The sequence below is a fragment of the Amblyraja radiata genome, chromosome 13 (assembly GCF_010909765.2).
Source record: "Amblyraja radiata isolate CabotCenter1 chromosome 13, sAmbRad1.1.pri, whole genome shotgun sequence".
NCBI classification, from domain to species: Eukaryota; Metazoa; Chordata; class Chondrichthyes; order Rajiformes; family Rajidae; genus Amblyraja; species Amblyraja radiata.
In genome coordinates this window covers 35,098,834-35,119,179 of record NC_045968.1, presented here as the reverse complement: position 1 = coordinate 35,119,179, position 20,346 = coordinate 35,098,834, and the positions used below count along the sequence as shown (strand labels likewise).

The following is a 20,346-nucleotide window of genomic DNA, read 5'->3' as shown; positions in this document are numbered from 1 at the left end:
ACGACCGTAGTCAGGATTGAACCTGCGTGTCTGGTGCTGTAAGGCACCAACTCTACCGCTACACCACTGGGACAAAAGAACCGGTCACTTAGGAATATCTTTGATCTGGAGTAAGTAAAATTTATGCTCGAACCTCGGGGCTGTTTAACATGGCTTTGGACCCCGTGATATTCCAACTGTATCAGAATGCTGCCACTGGGGACAAAGTCGACACATTTTTAAGCCTCTCCATGCAAAATCTCACATTTTAATCCAAGTAGTTATGTTGTTGATCTGTGTTTATATGTGGGAGACGCTGGAGTGATCAGCCTGTTGGTCGGCGATGGCTGGTTGTTCACATTCTCTGTCGATCTGCTGGACCTCACCGGCATGTCGGTGTCCCGGTCGGTCATCCCTCTTCCTGTAGGAAATCCGCGTCAGGATACCAACGAAGAACATCTCGATAATCAACAGCTGGTTGTTCATTTCTGCGGAGCGTAGAAACAAGGAACTGCAGATACTGGTTGACAAAACAAGACACAAAGTGCTGGAGTAGCTCAGCAGGTCAGGTAGCATCTCTAGAGAACATGGTGACATTTAGGGTCTGGACCCTTCTTCAGACTGATTGTAAGTGGGGGGGGGGGACCGATAGCTGGAAGAGAAGTGAGGCAGGACAAAGCCTGGCGAGTGATAGGTGGATACAGGTGAGTTTTTTTTTTGATAGTATAGGCAGATGGTTGTATAAAGGCCAGGGATGAAAAGACAGAAAGTGTAAGACGAAAAGTATCGAAGAATTGTGAATTGTGAAGCTAGAGGAAGGACTGTAGGTATAAGGGGACACAGTGGTGCAGCGGTAGAGTTAATGCCTTACAGCGCCATATACCTGGGTTAGATTCTGACTACGGATGCTGTCCGTACAATGTTTGTACGTTCTCTCTGAGACCGTGTGGATTTTCTCCGGATGCTCCGGTTTCCTCCCAAGCCCCAGATGCGCGGGTTTGTAGGTTAATTGGCTTCTGTAAATTATCCCTGGTGTGTAGGATAGAACTAGTGTATGGGTGATCAGTGTGGACTTGGTGGGCCGAAGGACCTGTTTCTGCACTGTCTCTCTAAAGTCTGAAGACTTAATGTCCAAAGGAGGGGGGGAGGGAAGAAATGGGTGAGGCGGAGGGGGAGATTGAATGGGAGGGTCTTTCTCAGGTTGGGCTTACTTACGCTGTCCTCTGGTCCTTGCAGAATAGGGAGGAGCACAGCCAATGTGCCCCGCTCCCGCCAGTGTTCCAATGATGGAATTCTGTAGCGAGGACAGGATCAGGATAGCCTTTGGAATGTGAGAACAGAGTTGGTATTTTTTCTAATCAAAACGAAATATATTCATTTATTTACAATAATAATATTTATAAAATAAACAATAACATTGCACCCACCTCCATGATACAAAAAAATACAAATATTCTTATTACTAAATATCAAATGACTCTTGCAACCCTGAACCAGGATCCAGTTGCCCAATGGTCCCTGGGATTACATGGGTAGATGACAGGGATTATTTACGAGAATGATCCCGGGGATAATTGGGTTAACATATGATGAGAGCTGGACGGCACTGGGCCTGCACTTGCTGGAGTTTAGAAGGATGAGTGGAAACCTCATTGAAATTTACCAGTGAAAGGCCTGGATAGAGTGGATGTGGAGAGGATGTTTCCACCACTGGGAGAGCCTAGGACCAGAGGGCAACGGCCTCAGAATAAAAGGGCATACTATTAGAAAGGAGATGAGGTGGAATTTCTTTAGTGAGAGGGTGGTGAATCGGTGAAATTCATTCCCACAGACAGCTGTGGAAGCCAAGTCAATGGATATGGGTTTGAGAGAGAAAGATAGATCAGCCATGATTGAATAGCGGAGTCGACATGATGGACCAAATGGTGTAATTCTGCTCCTAGAATTTATGAACTCTGAATTTCTGAAAACTTCCACGCTGCCCTTGGACACCGCATGTTCCTTTTCCAGGGACACCCTGGCACGGACATAATAGGCCAGGCAGTCAGCTTGGGCAGAGCCCTCGTCTGCCTGGCACCGTGACCCACGAATGGCCAGCTTGGCCAGGCCCAGGAGCAAACCAACCAGGGCATCATCTGTTCTACCCACTCCCCTACAGAGTTGATGTCTGTTGTCACTTTATGTGCAAAATGAATTTCATTATGTAATGTGTAATCGCATCCATGCTAACCGTTGGTCACCCATTCACACTAGTTCTATGTTATCCCACTTTTGTCAACCGCTCCCAACACACAGGAGGCAATTTACAGAGGGCCAATGAACCTAAACTAAAGCTTGTCATGCACCACATGAACTAAACTAGACTAAGCAAACCTATAAACCCGCACATCGTTGGGATGTGGGAGGCAACCCATGCGGTCACAGGGAACACGCAAACCTCACACACGCACAGACAGCACCCAAGGTTAGGATCGAACCTGTGTGTCTCTGGTGCTGTGAAGGGGTGACTCTACTAGCTGCGCCACTGCGTATTGTCTTTTCTTCCCCCTGTTCTCTCTGTGATGCTGTCAGCCAGCGGCGTGGCCCTCTCTATCCCAGAGTTTAAAGGCAGCAGTGGCTCACTCACCTGGAACAGAGCAAACTTGCAGGTCAGCTTCTGGTCGGCCATGAGCACCTTGGAGTGTCGGTAGAGGACGTTGACCGGCCACAGCCCCAGGATGGTGGAAACACCCAGGAACAGGTTCAGCCAGAGGAAGATGCTGGTGGAGGACCACTGAGTCATGCAGCGGGGAGCAATGCAGGAGATGCGTCAGAGTGAGTGCAGGGCCAAGCGCAAATGCATGCAGATCAAGGTAAAAGATAAGGTAAACACCCCTTCTGCTTTCTGCAGAGACCGTTCCCTCCGAAACTCCCTGGTCAACTCGTCCCTTCCCACCCAAACCACCCCCTCCCCAGAAACGTTCCCCATGCAACCACAGGAGATGCAACACCTGTCCCTTTACCTCCCCCCCCCGACTCCATCCAACCCAAACAGTCTTTCCAGGTGAGGCAGAGGTTCACTTGCAACTTCATCTACTGCATCCGCTGTTCCAGGTGTCAACTTCTCTACATCGGCGAGACCAAGCGCAGGCTCGGCGATCGTTTCACTGAACACCTCCACTCAGTCCGTCTTAACCTACCTGAGTGAGGCTCAGCACAAATTAGAGGAACAGCACCTCATATTTCACTTGGGTAATTTACACCCAACGGTATGACCATTGACTTCTCTAACTTCAGATAGCCCTTGCTTTCTCCCTCCATCCCCTCCCCCTTCCCAGTTCTCCAACTAGTCTCACTGTCTCCGACTACATTCTATCTCTGTCCCGCCCCCTCCCCTGACATCAGTCTGAAGAAGGGTCTCGACCCGAAACGTCACCCATTCCTTCTCTCCAGAGAAGCTGCCTGACCCGCTGAGTTGCTCCAGCTTGCATGCAGACTAAACTGCACTGGTGCGAGGGAGGGGGCGGTTCATCTAGTGAAGGAGCGGGGGGGGGGGGGGGGGGGGGAATGGGGGAAATATCACACGTACGATGGATTGTGTAGCGAGAGCTTCACCATGTGTCTAATCTGTGTCCTTCCTGGGAGTGTGGAGGGAGCTTCCTCTGTGTCTAACCCCAGGAGTATGTGATGAGACTGTGCGGAGGGAGCTTCCTCCGTGTCTGACCCTGGGGGTAAAATAGACCAAACTAAACAGGTTCGGGAGAGATGGGTGTGGACTGACCAGGGATGGGAAGTGAAGTCAAAGGGGAACCCGATGCTCAAGTCAAACTCAGGAAGAGGAAGGAGGTGTCATGGTGTTGTCAGTTAAAGAGGAAATCAATAAAACGGTGAGGAAGAGACCGTTAGATTTGAGAGTCTTGATGTGGGTTCAGTGTGAGTAGAACGTGGAATGGGAAGCAAAGAAATTGAGGATATACTTTGATGTGGTCAAAGCATCAAACTTTGGGCGATCAATTTATTGAATTTTAGTTTGTTATATATTATCTGTGTGCTTAGTGTTTACCGGCCTGTTAGACTGCAGCAGGGAAGAACTTCATTGTTCTGGTGTCCGTACATCTGACAATTAACATGCAGGAAGGAACTGCAGATGCTAGTTTGCACCGCAGATAGACACAAAATGCTGGAGTGACTCAACGGGTCGGGCAGCACCTCTGGAGAACATGGATAGATGACGTTTCAAGTCAGAACCCTTCTTCACACTGACCCGCTGAGTTACTGTGAATCAGACAATTAAACGCTCTCGACTCCCCTGACACTTCACAAAGTAGGTCACAAATCAACTGCCGGAAATGTTGGGACACAGGGTCCCAGTGAGAGAGAGAAATGAGATCAGTATTGGTCGGGAAATGGTGTTGGGGAAATGTTGGGATGGAGAACTGATTGTACTTCAGTCTCCAGAGTCAGCATCCTGGAGAGCACAGAAGATAGAACACTGAAGCAATTTCCGTGTCAGACATAATGCCACGATAATCTAATCTCATCAGCTTTACCCCTGCATACCCACAAGCCTGTCTAAAAGCCTCTTAAACATTACCAGGCAAATTGTGTCACAGTTGTACGTTGCAAGTTATGTTTCCATTAGTGGGAGAGGGCACAGCCTCAGAACCTTTAGAATGGAGATGAGGACGTATTTCTTTAGCCAGAGGGTGGTGAATCTGTGGAATTCATTGCCACAGATGGCGGTGGAGGCCAAGTCATTGGGTATTTTTAAAGCAGTGATTGATAGGTTCTTGATTAGTACGGGTGTCAGGGGTTATGGGGGGAAGGCAGGAGAATGGGGTTGAGAGGGAAAGATAGATCAGCCATTATTGAATGGTGGAGTAGACTTGATGGGCCGAATGGCCTAATTCTGCTCCTTAAGGGGTTGGACAGGCTAGATGCAGGAAGATTATTCCCGATGTTGGGGAAGTCCAGAACTAGGGGTCACAGTTTAAGGATAAGAGGGAAGTCTTTTAGGACCGAGATGAGAAAATCATTTTTTACACAGAGAGTGGTGAATCTGTGGAATTCTCTGCCACAGAAGGTAGTTGAGGCCAGTTCATTGGCTATATTTAAGAGGGAGTTAGATGTGGCCCTTGTGACTAAAGGGATCAGGGGGTATGGAGAGAAGGCAGGGATGGGATACTGTTGGATGATCAGCCATGATCATATCGAATGGCGGTGCAGGCTCGAAGGGCCGAATGGCCTACTCCTGCACCTATTTTCTATGTTTCTATGTTTCTATGTGGAGGAGGACTGGCCAATGGAGGAAGACTGGCCAAATGTTGTGCCTTCCACACACTGATGAATGCTGTGGTGGATGTTTATGTAAATTTTTATTGTGTTTTTGTGTGTTCTTTTTTCATTGTGTGTTCATTTTTTCTGCTGGCAAATTCATTTCACTTGCACTTTATGTACAAGTGACGAATAAAATGGGTTGATTGATTGATTGATTGATAGATTGATTGATTGATGTGATGGTCATATGATGAACTTGCAGAGTAGTCAAGATCAGGTGAGATACTTTAACCACCCAATGAGCCAGATGCCTGGTTCAGTCTTGACTACGGGTGCTGTCTGTATGGAGTTTGTACATTTTCCCTGTGACCACGCGGGTGCTCCGGTTTCCTCCCACATTCCAAAGATGTACAGGTTTGTAGGTTAATTGGCTTTGGTAAAAATTGTAAATTGTCCCCACTGTGTAGTGTGTGGTGGTGTAATGGGGATCACTAGTCAGCGCGGACTCGGTGGGCCGAAGGGCCTGTTTCCGCGCTGCATCTCAAAAACTAAATGGATACGATATAATGGTGGTTATGGCGAGTTGTGTGTCTGGGAGACCAGGGATGGGAACTGAACACAAAATGAAATCCAACACGCATCTCAAACTCAAGAACAGGTAGAAACCCATGCGATCACTGGGAGAACGTGCAAACTCCACACAGACAGCACCGGAGGTGAGGATCAAACCCAGGTCTCTGGTGCAGTGCGGCAGTGGCACTACCAGCTGCGCCATCGGGCGGCCCAATATCGCGGTAGACGTGACGATAGTAAACCAATGCCGATACCAATGGGCAGAGGTATTGAGGGTTTTGATAACTCACATCATCTGGGTCATAGAGGCCGTTTGTCCACAAGACCACGCCCAGCAAGAAGAGGGCAGGCCGGAGGAAAGCCACTTGGAAAGCTCCCAGCACAAAGATCTTGTACTTCTGCCTGCAGAGATCAAAAGAGGAATTAAAGTCCTCAAAGGTCAGCAGAACGTCGCGGGGAGAAGACTAGAGGACATGCTGGTTTTCCATTTATGTAGCACCTATAGGAGTAGGGGGGTTGCAAAATGAAAGGCTCACCGCACCACGCCAGGAGACATTGGGGCGGGTGAGTAAAGGTCAGAGGCAATGCCTTAAAGAAGGAGTGTTATGATGGGGTTGGGGGAATACACATTCCAAGGTTGGATAGGCACGGATGTGCGGGGAATGGAGGGATATGGATCAGGTGCAGGCAGAAAAGAGTTGGTCTTGGCCTTGTGTTCGGCACGGACATAGTGGGCCGAAGGGCCTGTTCCTACATTATGTTGTAATATAAGATCATTTAAAAAACACTTGAACAGGTACATGGACTGGATAGGTTTGGAGGGATATGGCTCCCAGTGTGTAGTGAGTGTATGAGAAAGTCGGATAATGGAGAACTAGTGTGAACGGGTGATTGCTGGTTGGCGTGTACCCGGTGGGCCGAAGGGTCTGTTGGCATGGACGTGTTGGGTCAGGGAGCCTGTGTTTGTGCTGTGTGACTATGACTCTTGGAGTCAAACCAAGGCGGCATTTCCAGTAATTTGTTCCCTGGAGTCGTAGAGTCACACCTCTTTAAGATCACGCCACATCCTCCTGCGCTCCAAGGAATGAAGTCCTATACTGCCAAACCTCTCCCTATAGATCAGACCCTCAGGTCTTGACAACATCCTCGTAAATCTTCTCTGCACCCTGTCCAGATTGACAACATCCAATGCTGGAGTAGCTCGGTGGGTCGGGCAGCATCGCACGAGAATGTGAATGTGCACAGACACTTTTTTGGATTGGGACCCTTCTTTAGACTCAGTCAGAAAAAGGGTGCTGTCAGTCAGAAGAAAGGTCCTGACCCAACACATCCCCTATCCATGTTCTCCGGAGATGCCTTTTGTCTACCTTTGATTTTCCAGCATCTGCAGTTCCTTCTTAAACGCTGAGTTACTCTAGCACTTTGTGTCCTTTTGTAGACCAGCATCTGCAGTTGCTTGTTTCTACATCTGCCACTGTACTCTGTCCTTTAAAAGGTTAATAAACCAGACCTTGAATTGGATTAGATTTCCGCTGAGCATTCCACCTGCAGTCCCAGCTGCTCCCAGTTGGCGGTGCTACCGAGCGCAGTCCTGACCTGCCAGCGTGGACAGGTTCGGGGCCAAAACCAAAGATTATAGAGGAGCCAAAACTCTCCGGCGCGCCTCTGCAGTACTGCGGCTCCCCACTCGGTGGTGCTGCTGTCCCACCCTGGCAGCCAAGTCCAACCCCAAGCCAAAGAACTTAGCACAAGGAAATGCAGATGCTGGTCACAAAACCAAACACAAAATGCGAATGCTTCATGCACAAGACCATCTGGCTCCCTCCCCACTTCACCTCTCCGAAATCTCTATTTAATTTCTAATGTGCCTTTAGATAGATTTTAATCAAGCGGCACTGAAGTTTGAAATATGAAACATAGATGAGTACAGCACAAGAACAGGCTCTTCGGCCCACCATGTCTATGCTGAACTAACTCTTATCAATTCCTTGCACATCTATACACCTATCATTAAATAACACAGGAGGCCACGTCACTGGGTATTTTTATAGCGGAGATTGATAGATTTGTGATGGCTAAGGATGTCAAGGTGAGTTTAGTTTATTGTCATGTGTACCAAGGTACAGGGGAAAGCTTTAGATGCTTGCTATCCAGTCAGCGGAAAGACAACATATGATTAGAATCGAGCCATCCATAGTTACAGATACAGGATAATGGAAATAATGTTTAGTATAAGATAAAGTCTAGTAGATTCCGATTAAAGACAGTCCAAGGGTCTCTATTAAGTTAGATGGGAGGTCAGGGCTGCTCTCTGGTTAGTAATAGGATGGTTCAGTTACCTGATAACAGCTGGGAAGAAACTGTCCCTGAATCTGGAGGTGTGCGTTTTCACACTTCTGAAGCCAGGAGAATGACTTTGAGAAGAAAAGATAGGTCAGCCTTGATTGAATGGCAGAGTAGACAGGATGGGCCGAATGGCCTAATTCTACTCCTATGTCCTATGGTCTATCCAAAAGTCTCTTAAATGCAACTATTGTTTCTGCCTCAACCACCAATAAATGCAATGATTTTTTTTAATGTAAAAAAAAGGCACTAAGTGCTGTATCTTCCCCTTTGCTCTATCTATTGTACTTGAGTGTGATTTGATTGTATTTGTGTACGCTATTATCTGACCTGTTTGGATAGCATGCAAAACAAAGCTGTATGCAAAATAATATCTGAGTACTTGTGACAATAATTTAACCTAAATCTCTTTCTCTCTTTTGTTCCCCCTCTCTCCTCCCCTCTCTCCCTCTCTCTCCCCCTCTCCCCCCCCCCCTCTCCCTCTCTCTCTCCCCCCCCCCCCCCCCCCCCTCCCCCTCTCTCCCCCTCTCTCCCTCTCTCCCCCCCTCTGTCTCTCTCTCTCTCTCTCTCTCTCTCTCTCTCTCTCTCTCTCTCTTTCTCTCTCTTTCTCTCTCTGTCTCTCATTCCCTGTCTCTCTCTAGCTTTCCCTTTTTCCCTTTCTCTCTCTCTCTCTCTCCTCCCCCCCCCCTCTCTCTGTCTCCCCCTCTGTCTCTCTCTCTCTATTTCATTATCTCCCTCTATCTACTCTCTCTCTGTCTATCTCTTTCTATCCCCCCCTCGCTCTCTCTCCTCTTGGCCCCCCTCTCTCTCTCTCTCTCTCCCTCTCTCCCGTTGCCCTGCACGTAGCCTCTCTCCCCGTGTGCGGTGCGTGCTGGCTGCAGCCTCTCACCGTGTGAGGTGTATTTGGGGTAGACAGGGGCAGCAGCAGCAGCAGGGCCCGGTGCTGATACGGATGGTGTGTGTGGCCAGGTGTTGGAGCATGTCCTCCTCTCCACCGTACCCCTGTACGATGATCAGCAGCATCAGGTAGAAGCCAACACCAAAGTACCTGTGGGGAAGGCACAGTCAGATCCCGCAGCTTCAGCCCCTCGGCCCCAAGACTCAGACTACCACCCTGGGGTCATGCATCTCTCTGGGGTCAAGGTCAAAGGGTAGAGTCGATGGGTCAGGCAAGGGTCAGAGCCAGGGTTAATGGCTGGTGTCGAATGTCATAATGTCGGGTCTGTGGGAACCAGTCAGTGGAGTATCTTAGTGGCAGACTGTAGTCCCGGGCCAGGCCTGGGTTACAGGGCCAGGCCTGGGTTACAAGGACAGGCCTGGGTTACAAGGACAGGCCTGGGATACAGGGCCAGGCCTGGGTTACAAGGACAGGCCCGGGATACAGGGCCAGGCCCGGGATACAGGGCCAGGCCTGGGTTACAGGTCCAGGCTGTATTGTAGGGCCAGGCCTATGGTTTAGGGTTGCCAACTGTCCCGTCTTAGCCGGGACATCCCGTATATTGGGCTAAATTGGTCTAAACAGCCCTTGTCCCGTATTTTACTGCTATTACTCGGGTCGAGGGGATTATCGGGTCGGAGCGCCACGTCCGGCCCCGCCTCACCCGTCCCGACGTAGTGCAGCCCATGGAGTGCAGCAGCAGCAGCAGCGCCTCGCCCGTGGCTCTGTCGTTCGGCAGCCCGGCCAGCTGTCCGACCTTCGGACCTTCGCTTACCGCCGACACCACCACCCCTCCTTCTCATGGCCGATCATCGGTTCATGAGTTGGATGGGGTGCCGGACTTTGCGCGCAGCAGAACACAAAGCCCAGCCGGCGGGCCAGCTGAGGAGTTTCGGCCCGGACCGCACAATGTCGGCTGGGCTTTGTGTGCAGTCCAGCACCCGGGACAACTCATCGCTCACCCAGCCACGGCCGAGTCGGGCGACGAATTGCCGTCAGGAATTTGTCCCTTATTTTGACTTTTTGTCCCTTATTTGGGAGTGAGAGTGGTGGCAACCCTACCTGTGTTACAGGGTCAGGCCTGTGCTTTAGGGTCAAGGTGTGTTCTAGGGCCAGGTCTGTGGTTTTGGGTTGCACCTGTGTTATGGGGTCAGGCCTGTGTCATAGGGTCAGGCGTGTGTTACAGGGCCAGGCGTGTGCGTTAGTTTGTCCTACTGTACGGTCCCACTCACATGGCAGCCGCCATGTCCACGAACATGATGGCTCGTGGGACCCAGAGACCAAGGCAGGAAGTGATGGCGATGACCTGCGGGAGAAAGCAGAGGGTCAGCGAGGCCGGGCCGTGACCCTGTGAACAGAGAATGACCCCTGCAGACCTTTTTTTCTGACCCGCTGAGTTGCTCCTGCACTTTGTGTCCATCTCCTGTACTCAATACCCTGACCAATGAAGGCAAGAACACCAAACGCCCACCCGTGTCACCACTGTCATGGGACTATCTACCTGCACCCCTTGTTCTCTCTCTTCTCCAGGGCCCTACCATTTACTCTTAATCCTGTCCTGGCTTGGCGTCGCCAAACACAACATCTCCCATGGATTGGAATTAAACTCTGTCTGCCATTCCTTTGCCCATTGGTCCAACGGATCAAGATCCCATTGTCATCATAGATGATTTTCTTCCCTCGTTCACCTCCCCGCCAATCTCAGTGTCTTCCGCAAATCTACTCCCCACGCCACCAATATTCCCTTTCAAATCGGTGATACGAAGAGGACGGAATTGACTCGGGGTTGGATTGGGAGGAAGGAGGTAACTGGTGATTGGATTGAGGAGAAGGAGTGGACACGTGTGGGACGGAGAGGATGGAGTAACTCACGGTGGGATTGGGAGGGTGTATTTGGCCATGTGGGATTGGGAGGATGGAGGTAGATGGAATTGACTTTGAGATGAAGATGACTTTGAGGTGCAATTGAGATGCAGGAGTTGACCCACGGTGGGATTGGGAGGAAGGAGGAAACTCATGATTGTATTGAGGGAAAGGTGTTGACCTGGTGGGATCAAGGGGATGGAGTTGAGGGGGTGGGATTGGGAAGGACGGAGGAACTCACGGTTGGAGCTGCACTGTTCCACATCAAAGTCTTTCTCTTGATGGGACACTTCACCTTGTCCATCAGGTAGCAGGTGATCTCCAGGTAAATGGCGATGGTGAGCACAGTCATCGCGGTCAATGCGGCGAAGACACCAATGTCCAACCACGTCAGCTCTGCACAAGGACAGGGGTGGTAGAGAGAGTCACTGTGGAAACATGGCGTGGCATGGCCAGGCCTGAGGTGGAGAGGTACAGAGCAGATCTGCCCAAACTGAGGTCCAACCGGTGGACAGAGCAGAGACCGGCCACGGGGTGGGGATGAGGACTTCTGGATTGGAGGACAGACACAAAGTGCTGGAGTAACTCAGCGGGTCAGGCAGCATCTCTGGAGAAAAAGGATGGGTGGCGTTTCGGGTCGAGAACCGTCTTCAGACTGAAGTGTCATCTATCCATGTTCTCCAGAGATGCTACCTTAGCCATTGAGTTACTCTAGCATTTTGATGAAAGACACTAAATCCAGTCTGAAGAAGTGTCCCAGCCCAAAACATTGCCCATCCTTTTTCTCCAGAGATGCTGCCTGACCTGCTGAGTTACCCCAGCACTTTGTGTCTATCTTTGGTACAAACCAGCATCTGCAGTTGTTTGTTTCCCCATTCTGGATGGGAGAACTTTGGTTACAGAGAGAGATTGGATAGGCTGCCTTGTTTTCCATGGAGCGTCGGAGGCTGAGGAATGGCCACATGGTTACAAGAGGCATGGATAGGGTGCAAGGTCAATATCTCTCTGCCATGGTAGGGGTATCAAAGACAAGAGGGAGCAGCATGTCTAAGGAGTTGTAAAGGAGATCGCAAGAGATAGGTTTTTGCACAAAAAGAATGGTAGATATCTGACACACACGTTACCAGAGGAGGTGATTTACGTTCAGGTTTATTATTGTCACGTGTACCATTATACAGCGTAAGACTTTCTTTTGTATGCTATCCAATTATATCAGCTAACACTATACATAAATAAATCAAGTCAAACTCAAGTACAATAGGTAGAGCAAAGGGGAAGTTGCAGAGTGCAGAATTAAGTTCTCAGCATTGTGGCACATCAGTGCCAGCGACAAAGTCCAATGTCCGCAATGGGTTAATGCCACTGTCCCACTTAGGAAACCTGAACGGAAGCCTCTGGAGACTTTGCGCCCCACCCAAGGTTTCCGTGCGGTTCCCGGAGGTTCCCGGAGGTTTTTGTCAGTCTTCCTACCTGCTTCCACTACCTGCAACCTCCGGCAACCACCTGCAACCTCCGGGAACCGCACGGAAACCATGGGTGGGGCGCTAAGTCTCCAGAGGTTTCCGTTCAGGTTTCCTAAGTGGGACAGGGGCATTAGAGGTGAATAGGACAGTGCCCTAGATTATGGAAGGACCGTTCAGAAGCCTGATAACAGAGGAGAAGAAGCTGTTCCTGAGTCTGGTGGTGCGCGCTTTCAAGCTTCCATACTTCCTGCCAGACAGGAGCAGGGAGAAGAAGGAATGACCAGGGTGGCACGTCTTTGATTATGTTGGCTGCTGTCCTGACGCAGTGTGGTGCAGGTGGAGTCGATGGTGGGGAGTCTGGTCTGTGTAATGGACTAGGTTACATCCACAACTCTTGGGCCTTGGGCAGAGTTGTACCCAAACCAAGCAGTGAAGCAACAGGACAGAATGCCTTCTCTGGTGCATCCATAGAAACCTGTAAGAGTCACGAGAGGCATGCTGAATGTCCTCAGTCTCCTGAGGAAGTCGAGGCGTTGGTGTGGCTTCCTGATGTCACTTTAATGTGGCTGGTCTATGACAGATCATTGGTGATATTATGGACAAGGAGCTTGGCGGCACAGTGGGGCAGCGGTAGAGTTGCTGCCTCACAGCGCCAGAGACCCAGATTCAATCCTCATGATGGGTATTGTTGGTACAGAGTTTGTGTGTTCTCCATGTGACCACGTGGGTTTTCTCTGGGTGCTCTGGTTTCCTCCCACATACCAAAGACATTCAGGTTTGTAGGTTAATAGGCTTTGGTAAAGATTGTAAATTGTCCCTAGTGTGTAAGGTAGTGCTAGTGTATGGGGATCACAGGTCGACATGGACTCAGTGGGCCGAAGGGCCTGTTTCCGAGCTGTATATCAAAACTAAACTAAGCAGTCTGAAGAAGGGTTTCGGCCCGAAACGTCGCCTATTTCCTTCGCTCCATAGATGCTGCTGCACCCGCTGAGTTTCCCCAGCAATTTTGTGTACCTTTAAACTTGGAATCAGACCAGTTTAAGAGGAATTCAGACATGCAAAGTGTAGACGGATAAGGCCATAATTAGGGAAGGCGAGATTGGTGTAGATAGCAAGAAAGGTGGGCATGGGCATGGCCTGTTTCTCTGCTGTATGACTTGTACTATCAACGTGACGTAACCTGGACTTACGCAGTATGAGTTGGATGGATATCGGAGGGGGCAGGAAGCACGCCTCAGAAACGTTGAACTTTTCCATCAACTCCAAGATATCTGGAGAAAACCTTCAAATGAAAGAAGAGACACAAACTTCAGATCATGATGGACACAATCAGCTGGAGTAACTCAGCGGGACAGGCAACATCTCTGGAGAGAAGGAATGGGTGACGTTTCAGGTCGAGACCCTTCATCAGATCATGATGTGGATCCATGGTAAGGTCCTCCATGGGTTGGTTACCAACTTCCAATCCCCATTGATGGTTTAGTTTAGTTTGGAGACACACCATGGAAACAGACCCTTCGGCCCACGGAGTCTATGCCGACCAGCGATCACCCGTTCACACTAGTTCTACATTATCCTGCTTTCTCATCCACTCCCGGCAATTTACAGGAAGGCAATGAACCTACAAACCTGCACGTCTTTGGGATGTGGGAGGAAACCGGAGCACCTGGAGGAAGCCCACACGGTCGCATGCAAACTCCATCACCCAGCGACAGCACCCGAGGTCGGCATTGAACCCTGGTCTCTGGCACTGTGAGGCTGGGGCAGGAATAGCTCCAGACGGACGGGGCAGAGTCCACCCCAGATAACTGTAATCTCCTTCGTTCCTGGACGTTCGAGTTGCCGAACCAGGCCGTGATGCAACCAGTCAGGATGCTCTCTACCGTACACAAATTAACTGGCATGACCTTGACAGTGGAAAAAGGGTGAGCTCTTCTGTTTTGGTATAAGCTATGGTGAGAGAAGCTTGTTGATATATCTCTCCCTCACCATCGTGACTTGGGGAACCTGTTCCCTGTGATGCCTCGGCTGTGGGGAGAGTTGTGGGTGAATGAGTGAGAGACCATATGGGCGCACCCCCCCCCCCCCACCACCCCCCCTCCCCCCCCCCCCCACCCCACCCCCCCTCCCTCACTGCCCTCCGCTCCTCCCCCCCCCGTGAGAGAAGACATATGCACATCTTTAACAAAACTCACAAAGTCTTTGGAATGAGATTCATGTATTCACAGCAAAGGTGGTGTCCCGACCCGAAACCTCCCCTATCCATGTCCTCCACAGATGCTGCCTGACCCGCTGTTTGTTTTTGTAAACCAGTATCTGCAGTTTTTTTATGACGATAACTAAATGAATTGATTTAATGATTTTGCAGAGAAGTTGAGTAGTTTAGTTTAATTAATTTAGTTTAGTTTAGTTTAGAGATACAATGAGGAAATAGGCCCTTCGGCCCACCGCATCCATGCCGACCAGTGATCACCCGTTCATTAGTTCTAACCTATGCATGGGGATCAATTTACAGAAGCCAATTGACCTACAAACCTGCACGTCTTTGGAGCGTGGGAGAACCCCGGACAAAGCTCACGTGGTCACATGGAGAATATACAAGCTCCATGCAGGCAGCACCCGTGTTCAGGATTGAACGTGAATCTCTGGCGCTGTGAGGCAGCGACTCTAAGGCTGAGCCACCGTGCTGCCCCAGTAGTAGATGGAGTATGTGGTTAATGGAGGGAGATTCTGTGTGGTGTCAGAGTGGAGTACGGTGATGGGTGCTCAACCAGGTAGGGGTGGATGATGGCAGGGGTACGAGGACATGGGTGGGGACAGTGTGGGTGGGAATGGTCTTGAACCACCCGTGGGTGGGGGTAGTCTCAAGGCCCCCATGGTGGGGTTAGTCATGACTGGAGCACACACGGTAGCAAGGGCTGGTGGTAGATCAGGGAACTGGGTAGGAGAGGAACAGAGGGATATGGGTCTAACACCAGCAAATGGGACGAGCTTAGATGGACATCTTGGACAGCATGGATCAGTTGGGTTGAAAGGTTTGTTTCTGTGCTGTACGACCCCAAGACTGGGAATTTTCAGGCAACCGGGGGTTAATAAGCGGGAAGAGTGCATTATCAGGATAAAATGTAAGTTTAAAAATAAACAAGAATGTACAGATATGCAAGGACAGGGATAAGACACACAGCCCAGCCTCCCCACCATTGACTCCATCTACGCTTCACATATGTTCATAAGCAGCAGGGGCAGAATTTGGCTATTTGGCCCATCGAGTCTGATCGACCTTTCCCTTTCAACCCACTGCCTTGAGAAAGCAGCCAGCATAATCAAGGACCACACACACCCTCTCTCTTCTCATTCCCTGCTCTCCCCTCACCCCAATGAGAAGGTACAAAAGCTTAAAAGCAAGTATCATCAGATTCAGGGACAGCTTCTTCCCCACTGTTATTAGACTACAGAATGGACCTCCCATAAGCCAGGGTGCAGGCCCGATCTTCAAACCATTGCAGACTGTGCCCTTTTTTAAAAACTGCACTTTCTCTGTTACACTATAAAGCTGTAACTCTATACGCTGCCCTCTGGTATTTTTCTCTTTGCACTACCTGTTGAACTTGAGTATGGCTTTGTTATGTTTGGTATGATTTGACTGGACTGCACTCAAACAAAGCTTATCACTGTATATCGGTACACATAGCAATTACAAAGTCAGGACCTCCTGTTGAGTCAGCGTAACAAGGAACAAGGAAATAGAGGTCATTTAAATCAGCATTTTACATCAGTGTAGCAAATGTTGCAAGGTGATGGGTAAGTTTAAATAGGAATCACCAACTTGTAGCGATATCGATTGTCAAACACCAAGTGCAGACATTTCACCATATCCCCGTGACCTTCACCCATGGGTTGAAAAGAAGAGAAGAGTGGTGACCTTCTTCAGACTGAAGAAGGATCGCGACGCAAATCGCCACCCATTCCTTCTCTCCAGAGATGCTGCCTCTCCCGCTGAGTTACTCCAGCATTTGTGTCTATCTTCTGTCGATGGGGCATGTAGGTCAGTGTGGGCCGAAGGGCCTGTTTTCATGTTGTATGACTCTATGGATACAGGCCCTTCGGCCCAAGTTGTCCATGCCAACCAAATTGTATAACCAAGCTCCTCACACTTGCCTACACCTGGCCCATATCCTTCCAAACCACTCCTTTCCATGTACCTCTCTGGATGTATTTTAAGCATTGTAATTATACCTGCCACTACACTTCCTCTGGCAGCTCGTTCTATATACCCATCGCGTCCCGTGTGGAAAAGTTGCCCCTCGGGTTCCTTTAAACCTTTCCCTTCTCACCTTAAACAAATGCTTTCTAATGTTGAATTTATCTATGCCAAGAACTGTGACTCCTAACCTTATTTATGCCACTCATGATTTAATAAAGCTCTGTAAGATGACTTCTCAGCCTCTTAGATTAGTACAGGTGTCAGAGGTAATGGGGAGAAGGCAGGAGAATGTGGTTTGGAGGGAGAGATAGATCAGACATGATTGGATGGCGGAGTAGACTTGAAGGGCCGAATAGCCGTGTTCTACTCCAATCACTTATGATCCTACACACCAGGGATAAGAGACATAGCCTATCAGAGACAAAGATAAAAGACAGGGCCTATCCAGTCTCAAACATTCCAGACCCGTTAATATCCTCGTAAACCTTTCTTGCACTTTTTTCAGTATAATGCCATTCTCTAGCAGGGTAACAGAACTGTGCACAGTGCACCGAATGCAGCCTTGCTGCATAACATTGCAGAGGGTGGTGGAAGCAGCCCAGACCAACACACAAAACAACCATCCTTCCATTGACTCCATCCCCACCAGCATAATGCAGGACCAGTCTCACACGCCCTCTTCTCCCCTCTCACGTCAGGCAAGAGATGTGAAAACACACAGCTCCAGATTCAGGGACAGTTTCTTCCCGGTTGTTATTGGCAACTGAACGGTTCTCTCAACAGCTAGAGTGCAGGCCTGACCTTCCATCCACCTCATTGAAGACAGACACAAAATGCTGGAGTAACTCAGCGGGTCAGGCAGCATCTCTGGAGAAAAGAAATAGGTGACGATTCGGGACTTTGGAGTCTGAAGTCAACCTGAAACGTCACCTAATTCTTTTCTCCAGAGATGCTGCCTGACCCGCTGAGTTACACTTTGTATCTATTTTTGGTGTAAACAGCATCTGCAGTTTGTTCCTACACCTCATTGAAGATCTTTGAACCATCTTTAATCGCACTTCATTAGATTTCAATGTTATATCTTTGCACTAAATGTTGTACTATTTTTCCTTTACCTGTGGACGGCTTGATTGTGTTCACGTATAGTCTTTCCTTTGACTGGATAGCAGGGAAACAAAACTTTTCACTGTACCTCGGCACACATGACAGTAACTAAATTAAACTAAACCTGTACAAGTGTAATATAATGTATCTGACTAATGAGGAAAGCTCGCTCTTCACCATCCTTGTCTGCCAGTGTTGCCATTTCATGGAACTATGTACCTTATGTGTATCTATTTACTACGGGGCCCGATGAGAATGAAGGGGGTCCCAGCGAGGGGGCCCCTGTGACCACGTACAGCGGCAATGAGAAGATAAGACTGGTCAATGAACTGGTTGTAACTTTATCAGCGGCAGAAACGTGGTGACTCTTTGTGTACTGTCTAGGTGAGGTCTACTGTGTGATTTTACCGGGTTGGATGCAAAAACAAGGCAATGAAGTATCATTGAATCATTTCACCTTAGGTCCGTCTCTCCTCCGCATCACTTCCCAGGGCCTGATCATTTAGTGTAATCATTTCTCCCTTTACTTCCCCCTAACAAAATGTAACATCTTTCATTTATCTGCACTAAACCCCATCTACCATTGTGTAGGAAGGAACTGCAGATGCTGGTTTACACCGAAGATAGACACAAAATGCTGGAGTAACTCAGCTAGATGGGCAGCAGCTCTGGAGAAAAGGAATGGGTGACGTTTCGGTTCGAGACTCTCTCTCCTCTGACTCTCAGTCTTAAGAAGGGTCTCGACCCGAAACGATTGCCATTCCTCCTCTCCAGAGACGTTGTCTGTCCTGATGACTTGTTCCATCTGCCATTCCTCAGCCCAGTTGATTAAGACCTCATTGTAATCATTGACAACCATCATTGCAGATGGAGTCTGAAGAAGGGTTCTGACCCTGAAACGCCACCCACCCTTTTTCTCCAGAGGTGCTGCCTGACCCACAGAGTTACTGCAGTCCACCAAACCACTGATTTTAGTGTTATCTACAAACTGGGACAGTCTCCAATTATCGGAAATCAACAAATGTGATGCCTCTGTCTAGGAAGTGAGACGGTCGATAGACCAGGTCATCACAGTTGGCTGTCTGGAAGAAGGGTCTGACCTAAAAAGTCACTTTGTCCAATCCCTCCACAGATGCTGTCATAGAAACATAGAAACATAGAAAATAGGTGCAGGAGTAGGCCATTCGGCCCTTCAAGCCTGCACCGCCATTCAATATGATCATGGCTGATCATCCAACTCAATATCCTGTACCTGCCTTCTCTCCATACCCCCTGATCCCTTTAGCCACAAGGGCCACATCTGACCCACCGAGTTCCTCCAGAACTTTGTGTTTCACTGAAGATTCCAGCATCTGCGGCCCCTTGTGTCTCCACTGACCACATCCACTCCCCAGTCAACAATTACCTGCTCGCTCTCCTATTGCTGTGTGTGAGATCTTGCTGCACGCAAATTGCCCCACGTGGCCGTAAGTTTATTTCTAGAACTGAATCATTTGAGGGTTTTTTCAGCAGACACAAAAAAAGATTGATAACAATCCCAGTTCCACAACTCCAAGCGGCCAATGATCTTGTGGTTTTCATAAATTCATAAGACATAGCAGCAGAATTAGGCCATTAAGCCCATCAGGTCTACTCTGCCATTCAATCGTGGCTGATCTATCTTTCGCTCAAACCCCATTCTCCTGCCTTCTCCCCATAACCCCTGGTACCCTTACTAATCAAGAATCTGTCAATCTCTGCCTTAAACATTTCCATTGACTTGGTCTCCGCAATGAATGGCACAGATTCACCATCCTCGGGCTGAAGAAATTCCTCATTATCTTCTTTCTAAAGGTACGTCCTTTTATTCTGAGGCTGTGCCCTCTGGTCCTAGACTAGTGGAACCATTCTCCTCACATGCACTCTATCCAGACCTTTCACAATTCAGTAAATTTCAATGAGGGGACACCTCATCCTTCTAAACTCCAGTGAGAACAGGCTCAGAGCTGTGAAACGGTGTCTCGATGTCCTGGAATCAGTTACCTGGTCACTTCCTCGGGGTGAGCTACATCCATCTTCTTGGCAGTCTCGGGATCCCTGGCGCGGTTAAGACCAGCGCTGTGAGTGTCCGGGGTAAATGGATTTGTGCAGGGAGCTTTCCGACGCGAGGTCAGAGTTAGTGAGCACTGAACTCCAGAATGTGACCTCTGTCAAGCTTCACTACCAGGAATAGTTAACCTTTAGACTATTGGCTACTCCACTTCCCACAGAGACTTCAGTTTTCAGATTTAAAAAAAGCAGCATTTCCCTTTCCCTCTGGCCCCTCTGTTTCTTTGCTGGTGAGCTGCTTGCAGAAAGACACCATTTGTTTTGCAGCCAGCATCATCAGAGACCCACACCACCCTGGCCACGCTCTCATAGAAACATAGAAACATAGAAAATAGGTGCAGGAGTAGGCCATTCGGCCCTTCGAGCCTGCACCGCCATTCGATATGATCATGGCTGATCATCCAACTCAGTATCCCATCCCTGCCTTCTCTCCATATCCCCTGATCTCTTTCGCCACAAGGGCCACATCTAACTCCCTCTTAAATATAGCCAATGCACTGGCCTCAACTACCTTCTGTGGCAGAGAATTCCACAGA

The 20,346-nt window shown here is 49.2% G+C and overlaps 1 protein-coding gene across 2 annotated transcripts; it reads right to left on the bottom strand.

Moving 5' to 3' along the window:
• Nucleotides 1-227: 227 nt before the first annotated feature.
• On the bottom strand, nt 228-19,892 carry LOC116979853 (organic solute transporter subunit alpha). Of its 2 annotated transcripts, XM_033031746.1 has the most exons (9): nt 19,745-19,892; nt 13,605-13,696; nt 11,193-11,347; nt 10,321-10,394; nt 9,041-9,199; nt 6,099-6,210; nt 2,606-2,752; nt 1,195-1,300; nt 228-467 (listed from the first exon to the last, which is right to left on the bottom strand). In XM_033031746.1, exons 1-9 carry the CDS (start codon nt 19,774-19,776, stop codon nt 280-282), a joined length of 1,065 nt encoding a protein of 354 aa, XP_032887637.1. In that variant the 5' UTR covers nt 19,777-19,892; the 3' UTR covers nt 228-279. The 2 variants fall into 2 exon arrangements, with proteins under 2 accessions (XP_032887637.1, XP_032887638.1); XM_033031747.1 differs by lacking the exon at nt 13,605-13,696 and having other exon boundaries at nt 19,745-19,844.
• Between the last annotated feature and the right edge of the window lie 454 nt (nt 19,893-20,346).